The 14,621-nt window shown below is 36.0% G+C and overlaps 1 protein-coding gene across 1 annotated transcript; it reads left to right on the top strand.

The window, feature by feature from the left end:
• Positions 1 to 1,353: 1,353 nt before the first annotated feature.
• LOC140169841 (uncharacterized) lies at positions 1,354 to 14,277 on the top strand. Its single transcript, XM_072193151.1, has 2 exons — positions 1,354 to 1,386; positions 12,291 to 14,277. Exon 2 carries the CDS (start codon positions 12,493 to 12,495, stop codon positions 13,765 to 13,767), a length of 1,275 nt encoding a protein of 424 aa, XP_072049252.1. The 5' UTR covers positions 1,354 to 1,386; positions 12,291 to 12,492; the 3' UTR covers positions 13,768 to 14,277.
• The last annotated feature ends 344 nt before the right edge of the window (positions 14,278 to 14,621 follow it).

A 14,621-nucleotide genomic window follows, 5' to 3' on the forward strand; every position in this document is an offset into this window, starting at 1 on the left:
ATAAACGTTACATTATTTTAAGCTGTTTTATAGTATCAGAGAGCCTAAGAGGGAATTAAATGAAAAGAAAATGTACAAAACTCTAACTAAGAAAAAACAACAATGAAGAAAAGAAAATAGAGAAAAGAAGTCAAGAAATGTTTTTATATCATTTTTGTAGGCCCTATTAAAGTTTCGACAATTATTAATTTATTCTCCATCCTCCAAATATTATTTTAGACCTACAAATCATGTTTCAAAGTGAGACAAAAATCATAAAATAGTGGTCAGATCTTTTTTTATGACCTAGGCCTTATTGCGAAAAGATGAAAAGTGCATAATCATGATAATATTAATAATTTATTTTAAAAGCTTAAAATGACAACAATTAAGGCCTACTTCTGGAAGGAATCGGATGAATAATAGTGGTATTATTTCATAAGTTGATTAAAAGTATTAGGATGAAAATAAGTCGGTAAATAGCGACTGAGATGCATGGTGCTCAATCAGTTCAGCCAAGACTTGCAGGATTCGTGTATGACTGCAGAATTTGATATCCAAAAACGTATTTTAATTCTGCACCATATCCATCTTACCTTTTAATATTCATTTGATGTTTTCACAATTTATTCAAAAGTTTAAAATTTGTTTTTTAAATAAAATCAAGATCACTTATTGTGACAAAATTCTGACAAAAATATGCTGCTTTTGACGATAATAACATGCATGTTTTTATTTATTTATTTTGTGGATAATAGGTCACAGGTCAAATCAATCAATCCTCTACCATAGATATTTGTGGTTAAATAATTGTATACAACATGAAATTTAGCTTGAAAATCTTTATTTTTATCCATAATACAAGATAGAAAATTCAAATAATAGTAAAAATATTTTAAAATGAAATGAGAAACTTTGGACTTTATAAAGGAGAATTGAAACTCTTAAAATCAGAGTATACACGTGCTGTGCATGTACATTGTACATGTACTGCATGTGTACATCACCATTGAATGTTGTACGGTTGTGTAGCATTGAATGGGTTAATGGAAAAATATTAACAGGGCCAGCTGGGCGAAGTCGGCAATCTTTATGGACTTAAAGAAGAGACTAAACAGAGAACTACACAGTCAAGTCTAGGGATAAACATGAACATGATGAAGGAAATGAAACTTATGAAGGACTGGAGTCTGGACGGACCCTAAATACGTAAATCTGTTGTGAAAAAGATACCCTTTTTCTCTAATTTCCATGTTTTTGACACCCTATTCACGATACGTACGTACAGTGCCTGATCGTGAAAAAAGACCCTTTTTACGTGATTTTTTGGCCACGCATGATACCCCCTTGTCAATGACCAGTGGCCCCCCCGGGGATTTTCAGTGTTTTGACGCTCTGAAATACGATGTAAGTAAAGCGCGAATTTTGGTAATAAAAGGTAGTATTTTGCTTTCCGTATCGTTTGACTTGAACCGGTTTGTCGAACTTTGCTCCTTCAACAAAATGGTATTATACAGCTACAAGCCTGTATGCAGCATGGTACCGTATGTGTCTTTGCTGATGCTCGCTGGTAATATCACCCGGGGGGTTCACTTCCATTGTGGCCTGTACATAATCCGCGATAATCAACTTTTGAAAAGCACCCTAAACAAGGATTTAACCCTTGGCTAAAACGATACCCTAAACATAGTCCGAATAATCAGACCCAGAACAAAATATTAATTTCTGACATGATCATGTGATGTTGTACTGGGTCTGAACTAGACTCGCTGAGTCTCATGGACGCCGTTCCTATGTCCATCTGACTCGTATTTCCCATTTTGGATGTCAATGGGAAATACACACTTAACGATTTGCGCCGGTTAGAAACTTGAAAAAAATCTTTAAAATTTCATCAATGTATATAAAAGTGGTACCAACCGTATTGTACTTGCTAATTTAAGACTCGGTTGAAACAAAATTAAGGATCGAAAGCATTTTAGTGTCCAAAAAGGCAAAATTATCGTCAAAGTTCTGCCGAAATCGGCACCCTTGCGAAGGGTTCAGAATTCGAATCGGGAACGAAAATATCCGATCTTTGCGATCAAAAACATAAAATTACAACTTTAAACATACTATTGGCAAAAGACATTATTACCAAACAATACAGAATAGAAAATTTGACATCATTTTCTCAAAATATTGAAAAATTAGCTCACCAGACATCGAAAAAGTACGCAATCCAATTCCCGTTCAAACGCGTGGGAAACTGAAAGTGCGATAATCGTGACTAGTCTGAACTGTTTCCATATGAAATCTTGATGGAAAATTGGACAATAGAAGCACATGGTTCTATGTGACAGCTTTTTAATCCCTATTCAGGTTACGTGAATCATGCTATTGTGGACCATCCTTCTGATACTTGAGTGTTTGGACACGCGGAACGGTTTTTTGTCTACCTCTCTGTTTGTAAACAAACCAGGAGGTCGAAATCGTCCTCCTCGCCGAAGACGAAAGTCAGCGTAATAGTACGGCACTACCCTAAACAGGGATTTTATTCCTTGCATCAAATTTCATACCCTAAATTTCATTTCCGCGTATTTAGCAATTGCAATTTTGATACCCTTTTTCCAATTTTTCCTGTTTTTGACACCCTAAACACGTTACGCGCGTATCGTGCATATCCACGAAAAACTACCCTTTTTACGCGTTTTCATTATTTGGATTTTTTTTCGAGAACAGGTCGGTGAAGGAAACCTACATAAATATGTTTTCTATACTTCACTTGACCCAAATATATGATTTTTATGGTGATAATCAAGTCGCACATGGAATTTTAGAGGATTTTGATAGCAGTTAACCTGTTCCATTAAAAAAAGCTGCTGTCGCCATGAGACTAAGATCTAGAAACACCCCTAAATGCCGTTTTGGGGAATTTTGCTAAATTCCCCAAAACGGCATTTAGGGGTGTTTAGTCTCATGGCGACAGCAGCTTTTTTTAATCCCTCAAGGGCTTTAATTTGATATGTAAAATGATGCAGTTTGATGGCCCAAATTTGAATTCACCTAGCATACCTACATAATTGGGGGTCATTTCAAATTAGTCTTGCCAGCAAGACTTCAGTCTTTATCATAAACATAATGACATCTACGGACCTGTCTAATTCCCTGTCTATGGTTACAGTTTACACTGTTGGCAGGGCACCCTTTTTAAAGGGTGCCACTAGCTCGAGATACTCTAGCTAAAATACAGGTTTACATTTACTATCTTACATTATCTTGCTGTATTACAGCTAGAGCGCCAGACGACAAGCTTCCGGGTTTTTTTGGAGAACAATACTGTTACGTAAGATGAAGAAGAAACCCGCCTCGGAGCCCGCCCTACTCATTATTTCATTGTACTTATTGCAATTTGCCTCCACACATTACGTAATCAACACAAAGCTTTTGTGAGGATTAGTGAGTGGATAAGAAATTGACAGTGGAGGATACGAAGGACACACCGATTGTTAGTTGTCAATCATTAATTGGCGCAACGTATTAATATTTTACTGCATGGCATTTCACAAACACCAAGGCAAATTATGCCGTATTTTTCCAAAGATCATCTCATATGAAGTAAGCTGAATGCGATCTGTACTTTTGTAACATTCCGATCGCTTTTGATCACCTATTATCGGCGAATTTGCTTGAAAACACGTGAGTTCATGTTGTGTAAACATAATTAGCATAGACACAAATGAAATTACGATGCAATACAATGCAATTTGAATGCGCAGCAGATCTATAGAAATAACGTTACCCGGTTTTATGCAGAATTAGACCCTGTCTGGGTGCCACTTGGAAATTTGGAAAATCTTTAAAAGGGTGGGGGTTTAAACTTTGTTGGTAAAAAGGGTGGATTAATATAAAGGGTGTGAGTAAAATAAAAAGGGTGGGGAGTGCTAGCTTACAATATATTTTCATTGAATGATAAAATCATCCTAGTTTCCAAGAATAAGTGCCAAACCACAAGAATTAGTGCCAAACCACTGCCAGCAAATGAGTTTAATACTGGAACTACATTTCAAATAACCCCAGGCCAAGTCAACAAGGTTCAGGAATGTCCTCTCATTGTTAATTGAATGTTGGTTATACATACCTCAATGCTTTGAGATTGTAACCCACCACTTGAACAGGATTAACTTGGTGTAACTGCCCCCCCCGATTTGAACGTGTGCCCCCCCCCCAATGAAAAAGGTTAACTTCTGAGAGTTATTAACTCATATTTGGTCATTTTACCTAAAGCCCAATTTTTGCGTACTTTGCACACACGGCATTTGGCTCATTCTTGTATTATGGGGTCCATTACACATATTGAGGGTGTAACATCTTTTCACTGGAATAACTTGTGATTGGTGTTATATTTCCAATGGTTGTGTCATTCATTGTTTGAGGGGCTTCAAATCCTTCGAAATGATACCAAATACACCCATGTTTCTGACTAACTTTTTTTTTAAATCAAATTTTTTTCTATCGTGTCCGCCTGTTTTTGACCAAAAAGCTGTGACATAGCAACATGCCAAACTTGGGGTTCTGATTTTTGTACTAAAAGAATGATTTTTAAAAATCTTTTTATGTTTTCTCATAAGTACATCGGTAAATGTTTGAAGAAATGTAAAAGTTAAAATTAAGGAAGTTCATAATTTTTTACAGTATTCCATGAAAAAAGCGTTGTCGCGCATAACTGTTTCGTGTCCGCCCTGTTATGACCGAAAATCTACATTTCAAACATCAGTATCTTTTTCTAACACACCCATAAATCTGATTAAAACAAGTAAATTTACTATTGGGGTTATTATCAAACTGTGTGATGTGAAAATATTTTCCCAGCGTCTTCGCTAAAGAATTTTGATAGGCTCGATCATGGGAATGTGAAATTTGGTGTCCGGGTTATGGGTTATGCGCGCATAAAAATTCAGAGCTACTTCTCTTTATGAATGAACTCCAAAGAAACTTGACCCCCATCAGTTTTTATAACCCCCTTTAACATTACCCTCCACGTCCCTCGCGACGCAAAACAGTCAGAAAACAGTTTGGTGTCCGCACCTAGCGTCTATAGTTATGCGCGGCACCAATTTTGTTTTAACAGCTATAACTTCTAAACCTAAGCATGAATAGTAGTTCTAATTCAAATATGATGTTTTGGCACTTAGTAGGGTAATATGGGGAGTTTCAAAGGGAGTTTTTCAATTGAGGGGAATGCACACTAAGGCAGACATATGTCGCGCATAACTCGGACACGAAAGCTTTTCTCACCATATATGATTTTTGTTATATCAATAAATTTATCTTCAAAATTACAGAGTGTCAGATGTAGAATGTGCTGCTGGATGTCTAGTAAAACAGTGTTTTAAGTGAAACATTGGTCACAAAGTCTCAGGAACTCAATTACCGTACACATAAATATTTAAGGGGAAGGGCAACACTTTGAAGTGATTTTCTAAAGTATAGATGCTAGGATACCCATCTTTGGTCAACTTATAAATATGAACAAGAGAAATTGTTTTGATCTATTTTCAAGGTCGCGCCATCACCGGTTGCCATGGTAACGGTGGCCATGTTGGATTTTTAAGGCATATGTTGCGCGCAAGTTTTTTGCACTTTCTTAACCTTTGTTTTCCCTAAAATTTGGCAGGCACAAAGCTAGATACACACGTAAAAAAGTTATGAAGCCAAATTTTTACATTTCAATCCGGATCTGGGGTCAATGACCTCCATTTTTGGCAAAATCCTGTTTTTTCATTAAAATTTGGTAAAAAATCACCATATTTAATTTTCAAAGAATAAAACTCAAAATATCTCTTCATAACTTTTTAGATATGTGTCCCAACAACATACATGCAAAATTTGGTAGCAATCACATGTATGGTTGCTGAGAAAAGTTAACTGCATAAGGTAAAAAATGACGCGAAAAGCGACATCTGGCAGAAAATGGCATTTTAAGTTTAGAAACACTGAATATGTTAATTAGGTAGCCATTTTGTATTTTGAATACTAAAAAAACACGTTTTTTTCAACAATAACATTTATACTAGTTATTAGCACTTTTTATATGCAATAAACATATTGAATTACTCAGAAATGAATTTTTATCCCAATATTCCTTAAATATCGCCCCTTGAAAACAATACAATACATAAGAAATACATTACGTGTATTAGTATAGGACAAAATTCAATTCGCGTGACTTTCTTCCCTTTGGTTACCCGCAACTTCTCAACCAAATGTCCGTTTTGATTCAAATAAAAAGCAAATAAAAGCCAAAATTCTATACTTTTTTAATTTAGAAAAAACCTAAAATAACAAAAATCACCTTATTTCACACTTTTGAGTGTTGCCCTTCCCCTTAACAAACAAGGCATAACATGGACACCAAATTTTTTGGTGTCCAAGTTATGCGCGACACGGTTACGCCATGTGTGATTACAAGAAACTTGGCAATATTACTATTTATGGTGTAGGTATTGTAGATTAGTGTCAAATACAACCATATGAGATGAAAAAAATTGACTTTATTGACTAGCTGAAGTGTTAATAAAATAACAAACTGTGTACTTCATATTTTGCCAAGTTTGAGAAATGGCCATTTTTTCTCCTTTGCGTAAAATTACTTCGGTATCCAACATGCCTTTTCAACTTATGTGGCTATTATTGTATCTGACTACTGATGTAAAAATCATTTGAAGGTAGTAAATATCACTTTATTTGAATATTTTATATGGTATAATATTACAATTTGGTGTCCGGGTTATGCGCGACAAATTTGGTGTCCACCATCGGAGTCTCATGGCAATATATTGCGAATGCAAAATTTCCTTTCAATGATTTTTGTTTTTTTCTAAGGTTTAGAGGTTAGTCTATCACATGGGACACTTGGTTATCATTAGAAATGGATTTGAAATTTTGACTGTATGTCACACCAATGGACCCCATAATACAAGAATGAGCCATTTATTAATTGTAGTACGGTATATGTCACCAGTTTGGCTTGAATGAGACTACCCCGTAGTCCACTTGCCCATTGTGCATACTCTGGATATTGTATTTAAGCTTAAAACTCTGATTTAAAAGGGCATTTCGTGATCCACAGCCTCATCCCCCACTTTTCTCAAAAAAAGTTGAGATTTTTATATCACTGGAATACTCTGGCTACATAATGTTTATGTACAAAATATTTCTTGCAGATTAATTCGTTTAGCAAAGATATCGCGAAATTTGAATTTCGTTCTGGTGCACCAGAACGAAATTACAACATATTGTCTATGGAGCAGTGTAATACACATAATTACACATAATCATGCATAACTCGCAAATGCAAAATCGGAATCAACTGAAATTTTGGGAATATGCTTTTTTCGTGGACATGTACTGAAAAATGTCATAAAAAGAGGATGCTAGGATCACGAAATACTCCTTTAATTAATGTGTGCACAATTGATAGATTTTCACATCTGATCTTTTCAGTCACCCTACTCCCTCTCTTTGTTAGCTTCTCAAGTGGACTACTGACTTTGCCTTGCGGTTAAGATTTTTAACACGGGACTATAGAGTCCATGATGCTTTAAATGGATATGCCTTGTGATTGGTCGCCCATATCTCGCTATGGTATAAATCTTCTGGGCCCGCGCCATTACCATTATCTACACCGTACACAACTGTCTGTGGTATTTGCGGCGCTTTTGTGTTGACGCGAAAGTTAATCTCTCATCAAACATCTAGCGCGTCTTGTACTATACCATGTTTAGTACTTGTGGTTAATGGACTGATAAACAAGTATGCTTGACAGTGTGTTTTTAGAGAGCAAAGTACCGGGGCAAAGTTCTGCTTACAATTTAAAGTCCATAGTCGGATTTTCGGGGTTCGCTATCAATAAACTGGTACATTCCAAAATCAGAATTGTTCAGTATTAAGGGGGTAATATACCCATTGCATTTTTTTGCATTTTGTGAAGAAATGAGAAAAAGAAATTGGACAAAGTGAAGGGGCAAATCTTCTCGTTCAATTGGTGGCATCAGTATCAATGACGCGTACATACTTCTAATGGTATAAGCCAAAAAGTGGTACATCACTGATGTTTTAAATTCACTTCATTTTGGAAAGCTTACTATCAACAGATTTCGTTAAAATTTTGGATATGTGTTGCTAACACATTAGGGAAATAATGTTGATATGTAAAATGGGAATAAGTGGTCCCTGATTTCTTTTATGACTTCATGAACTTCATGAACTTGGTGCTCCACAACTATCAAAAAACGAACCGGTTAAAATGCTTCTATTTTCAATGTTAAGCTATATTTTGTATTTTGAACTTGCGACACTATTTCACTGAAACTTAATTAAGCCATAGGTAACAGTTTACCACAACCACACTACAGCAATGTTGAAAAAGATTGTATTTTTTGTCATCTATACCACCATATTAGGTAGTTTTCCGTAAGCTTCATTTTTGTGATTTTGGTAACTATTTTATATTTATTTGCCCAATCCATCTCAACTAGGCAATCTAAATTGTACTCACCATTTACATCCCAAGGTATTTTAGTATATCCACCTCACAAATTTCCATTATATCCCAGCTAGCCAAAATACGTTTTTATAACGTTAAAAAACCGTTTCACTTTGGTTTGGAAAACGTTTCAATATTGCGTTTTAAAAACGTAAAAGTGTGGAGTTTTGAATACGTTTTAGTAACGTTTTCATGTAACGTTTTCAAAACGTCATTATAACGTTAAAACAACATATCAGTTTGGTTACGAATGCATTTCAATATTACGTTTTAAAAACGTAAAATGTGGCGTTTTGCAAGCGTTTTAGTAAGGTTTTAAAAACGCCAATATAACATTAAACTAGAGCGATAACCGCACCATAGCTGAACCATGTGGCTTCGGCAGTATATTGTGGTAGGCCTATACCACTGTCACCCTGAGTCTGTAATGGACATAATCTCGAAATGCTACGAAGGTATGAACGCCTGAGTGGTGTTAATGAAAGAGGAAAAGTAAAGAATATAAAATAAACTAGAGCAACTGTGCCCTTTGCAAGGGCACGAGGTAAGTTAGGCGGATGACTGTGACGATCTGATCAAGCAGCAATACTGTGCAGGATAGTATTAATTTTAATAAGACTGTTTCATTATATGCCGTTTTAATATACCTTGATCATGAGAAGCTGGCATTTTGAAAACTTGACTTTTGACCTCTGTATGACCCCCTTAATGACCTAAAATGAATTTTAAAATATTTAAAACATGTTAAGAATGTCATAAGGATCATTGCATTTAAATTTCAGCTGAATTGAAGCATTTTGAAAACTTGACCTTTGACCCCTTTATTGCCCCTTAATGACCTTCAATGAATTTTAAAATATTTTCAACATGTTGAGAATGTCACAAGGATCATTGCGTTTCAATTTCAGCTCAATCGGAGGATTTTTGGAAAACTTGAACTTTGACCCCTTTATGACGCCTTAATGAACTTTAATGAATCTTAAAATGTTTTTAAAATGTTTAGAATATCATAAGGATCATTGCATATAAATTTCAGCTCAATTGGAGCATTTTGAAAAACTTGACCTTTGACCCCTTTATGACCCTTTAATGACCTTAAATGAATTTGAAAATATTTTTTAAATGTTTAGAATGTCTTAAGGATCATTGCATTTAAATTTAAGCTCAATCGGACCATTTTCGGTTAAAATGACCTTTTTTGACCCCCGTGACCCCTGGATGACCTTCGACGTTTGGAAATATTTTTATTATATTCTTTATGTTTTCCTCTTTCATATGACACCACTCATGGGGTCATACCTTCGTGGCATTTAGAGATATGTCCATTTCAGACCAAATGGTTAGTCAGTTAGTAAGACCTTTTTTTATCTTCTTGCCCCCTGGATGACCTTCGACGTTTGGAAATATTTTTATTATGTTTTTCTCTTTCATATGACACCCCTCATGGGATCATACCTTCGTGGCAATTAGAGATATGTCCATTTCAGACCAAATGGTTAGTCAGTTAGTAAGCTAGTAAGTAAGCTAGTAAGTAAGCTAGTAAGTAACATTCACTCCTATAGGCTGATACCATTTCATGGTTCAGCAAAAAATTGTTTAAAAACCGTTCCTGGGTGGGTTTGTGTTACCTTGGGGAACAACAATGTAACGAACATGGAAGTTTGTTTAAATACATTTTTGTTAAGGTGGTATTGGAGCCATTATGGAGTAAAGCATGTTTTAAACAGATTAATTGAGTAGAGCAAAGCACAACTATCAATCAACATGCCTTTTGTTTGAAGCAAATCGGACATACAGTTTTCAAAATATGTCCATTTATATTTTCTTTGTATCTTATTATTTTTGTCAATAATCAATAAAGTTAATGAGCTGAAATGGCTGGATAAGCTCATTAACATATAATTTTTGCCAATATTTTGCTAAAAATCAAGGTGCTGGTTCACTATACTTTAAGACAATTTTTCCAACCTCATCCCTGCCATGTCAAAAAGAAATCTACACCACTGTCCCCAGGGACACATTCCAAGGAGATCCCAAGATGCCTCAGCCCCCCCCCCCCCCGTGTCGCCCAGTGTGACAAGGATGTTGACACGCTTACAAACCCAAACAGCATGAATATTTAAGAAAGCTTAATTATCCTCTTCAACAATATAGGATTATTGATAGGCTTAAAAGGTGTTTGACTAGGGCTATCAAAATGAGATACATGTAGCACTAACTTGAAGTATCTATGAATACAACCTTCATGCATATTTTATGCTGGGATTTTATACTGTAACTGTACTGTAACAATTTTTACGGCTCATTTGTGGTGTACAGTCACAAATAAGATTATGGGCCTTTCTAAGATTTCCTGCAGTTCAGAGGTCACATACCACACAGATGCTGCCCAGTACCAACCCAAAGGTGCTTAATATCCCAATATTTTCATAAACATGCCATGCTATAAATTCATTACAATCCATAGGAAAAGTAGAAATGGGAAATGAAACAGACGAAAAAGATAACAGACTGCGCTACAAGCAGTCAAAGTCTCAGCATCACCCGATCACCCGATAATGAGGGCTTATTGTTCCATCAGGCAGAACTGCTACGCACATGCACACATGCTTACCACATATTTTTACTAGCTATTGCGTTACGTGAGGATACGCAAAGCCTAGATATCCCGTGTACACAAATGTGCGCAACGTTGGCGTGATTGTTAGACACAGCATGATGAAACTATCAGCCCTCATGAATATGCGAGAATTCACAGTATACAATGCACAGGGACTTTAAATAGCGCCCTCAATTTGCACCAAAATGAACATACATGTATAATAAGAATTAACACAAAAAGGCAGAAAAATAATTTGAAAATACATAGAAACAAAAATCTATATAGCTAAAAATATGTGGATATAATATCTGTTGGTATAGGTTAGAGTGGCAAGTTTTCCGTGATTTAAAACACTGAATTCCGCGATTTTGCGTGCGCGGTGTTAAATACTAAATTCTGTGATTTTCCGTGATGTAATTTCAATTCCGTGTTCACATTCGGGGTAAAAATGAAGTTACTTGCATTATCATTTTAGTTGTTTAGTCTGATATCTTTGAAGACGGACTTCATTTTCATTATTTTAACCTTACATCTCATTATTTTTTCTTCATTTTTATTTTTCTCAAGGAACAAAACATGTTTTCCGTGAATTTCTGTGTTTTCTGTTTTTTTTCTTAAATTCCGTGAATTTGTTCGTTTTTCCGTGACACGGAAAACTTGCCACTCTAGTATAGGTCTGGAATTGGTCTAGAATATATAAAAAATAAATAATCACATCAAACAACTGTGAAAGGGAAAGGGGCATGTGCCCTATGCACCATCTTAGGGGGGTACTGACTCGACCAATGCAGCAGCCCCAGATTGTTTCTGCACCCTCCAAGGGGTGAAAGTAAAAACTTTCAAGCATTCACACATTTCAACATAAATAGTCATTTGATCAAGACCATTAAATTTTTAAGACAGAAATTCAACTTGATTTTAACAAAATTGGTAGTTATTTGTGCAAATTTTTGTGTGTTTTGCACGTAATTGTTTGAGGAATGGCAGCACAATTCTGTATTTTGGTCCCAGGGTGCCACAACCTCAAGCTATGCCACTGCCTGCACGTCATTGCATATCAAAGGTGCCGTGCATTCATTATACCCCTGGGCCCATAATGGCTCTCAGCTGCCTTGTGGAAGATATAAAAAGTAAAGTTGTAGACTATAATAACAAATATTAATTAATATTGTAACCTTTCAGATAATTCGGTCCACTGGGAATCTAGTAAAAAGTAGAACCAGGACTTAGACAGTGAGGATTGTGGTGTTGTATTGCTTGCTGCTTCCCCGGGCTGCTTCAGTCAAGGACATCTTTACAAGTCTGCAATTGGATTCCATGGTATGTTTCAGGTGCACAGTGTAATTTGATCAACATCTTTGAACATTGTTGAGTTCTTCTTAAGATGGCATCAAAACTTTTTAAACCATTTTCTTGTGCATTTTGCCAACTCGAGCATTATTCTTTGGACAAATTCAAAACCCATGTTAACAGACATCTGATTAAATATGTTCGGGCTCGTAGATGCAAAAGGATGTTTTGTCAGCAAAGTTTGTCAAAAAATAGTGAGCTGGAAAGACATTTGAATACCTACAGGCAACCGTACCAATGTAATAACTTCTTGAATATTCAAGAGAAACCCTATCAGTGTGAGTACTGTCAGAAATGTTTTGCCCTAAGAACTAGCCTAGTGAACCATATCAGGCTACACACTGGGAACTCATATCGATGTGAATATTGTCAGAAATGTTTTGCACAGAATACTGATTTGACAAAACACATCAGAACTCATACCAAAGAGAAACCCTATCAGTGCGAGTATTGTCAGAAATGTTTTGCACAGAGTAGTCATCTGACACAACACATCAGAACTCATACCAAAGAGAAACCTTATCAGTGCGAGTATTGCCAGAAAAGTTTCACACAGAATACGGATTTGACAAAACACATCAGAACTCATACCAAAGAGAAACCCTATCAGTGCGAGTATTGCCAGAAATATTTTGCACAGAAAAGTAATCTGACAACACACATTAGAACTCATACCAAAGAGAAACCCTATCAGTGTGAGGATTGCCAGAAATGTTTTGCACAGAAAAGTAGTCTGACAACACACATTAGAACTCATATCAAAGGGAAACTCTATCAGTGCGAGGATTGCCAGAAATGTTTTACACAGAAAAGTAGTCTGACAACACACATTAAAACTCATATAAAAGGGAAACTCTATCAGTGTGCGTATTGCCAGAAATGTTTTGCATTGAATTGTCTTCTGACAGCACACATCAGAACTCATATCAAAGAGAATCCACACATCATAACTCATACCAAAGAGACACCATATCAGTGCAAGTATTGCCAAAAATTTTTTACAAAGAAACATCATCTGACAAGACACATCAGAACTCATACCAAAGAGAAACCATATCAGTGTGGTTATTGCCATAAATGTTTTGCACAGAATTTTGCCTTGACAACACACATCAAAACTCATACCAAAGAGAAACCTTATCAGTGTGAGTATTGCCAGAAATCGTTTTCACAGAGTGGTAATCTAACAGAACACATCCGAATTCATACCAAAGAGAAACCCTATCAGTGTAAGTATTGCCAGAGATATTTTACACATAGTAGAACTCTGTCAAAACACATCAGAACTCATACCAAAGAGAAACGTTAGGCTTGACAAAATGTGTGTTTGTGAATATATTTTGAGTGCTGGAGCAAAATATAGACCTGACTCAAAACATTGAACCTCTAAAAAAGGTTACTTCTTGCTAGTGCTGCAGGAGAATTTTTGTAGTTCCAACATTTAATAATGTATTTAGCATTTTGTAACTTCATTTTCCTTCATAAATATTTTGAATGCATTGTGATCGCTACACCAGAGTATAATTGCACCTAAAAGTGTTACATGTATTAATTGTATTTTGGGGGGAGGGGGGAGGGGCAAAGTGAATTTCAGAGAGGGCAAAATCTCTATACTAGAGCATATAAAATTCAGAGAGGGCAAAATCTCAGAGAGTGCAAAATCTCAGAGGGCAAAATTTCAGAGGGCAAAATTTCAGAGAAGGCAAAATTTCTGAGAGGGCAATTTCTATACACCAGAGCATAATTGCACCTAAAAGTGTTATTAATTGTACAACTCTAAAACAGTGGTGGCACTTGCGGGAGGGGGGGTAGGGGAAAAGTGAATTCAGAGAGGGCAAAATCAACCAATTTTCCGTAAAATTGCAGCAAAAATGTTTGTAATTTTGGGTTTTTATAGGGAGGAGGGGGGCACCCAAAAATGGCCACCTAAAAGTGGTGGCATTTCCTGCAGTTCAGTGGTCACAGAACACACAGATGCTGCCCAGTACCAACCCAAAGGTGCTTAATATTCCAATATTTTCATAAACATGCTGATTCATTACAATCCATGGGAAAAGTAGGCAGCTACAGACTCTTGAGTATTTGATGTAGAATATAATTACTGGAAATGAATTAGATAATGTAGATATGTTACATTAAATATTCTACATCCACTCTAACGTC

This window comes from Amphiura filiformis, chromosome 14 (assembly GCF_039555335.1).
Source record: "Amphiura filiformis chromosome 14, Afil_fr2py, whole genome shotgun sequence".
Classification (NCBI taxonomy): domain Eukaryota; kingdom Metazoa; phylum Echinodermata; class Ophiuroidea; order Amphilepidida; family Amphiuridae; genus Amphiura; species Amphiura filiformis.

What these genes read in the sequence shown, in the direction of transcription:
- LOC140169841 (XM_072193151.1), top strand. Translation starts at nt 12,493, where the DNA reads ATGGCATCAAAACTTTTTAAACCATTTTCTTGTGCATTTTGCCAACTC.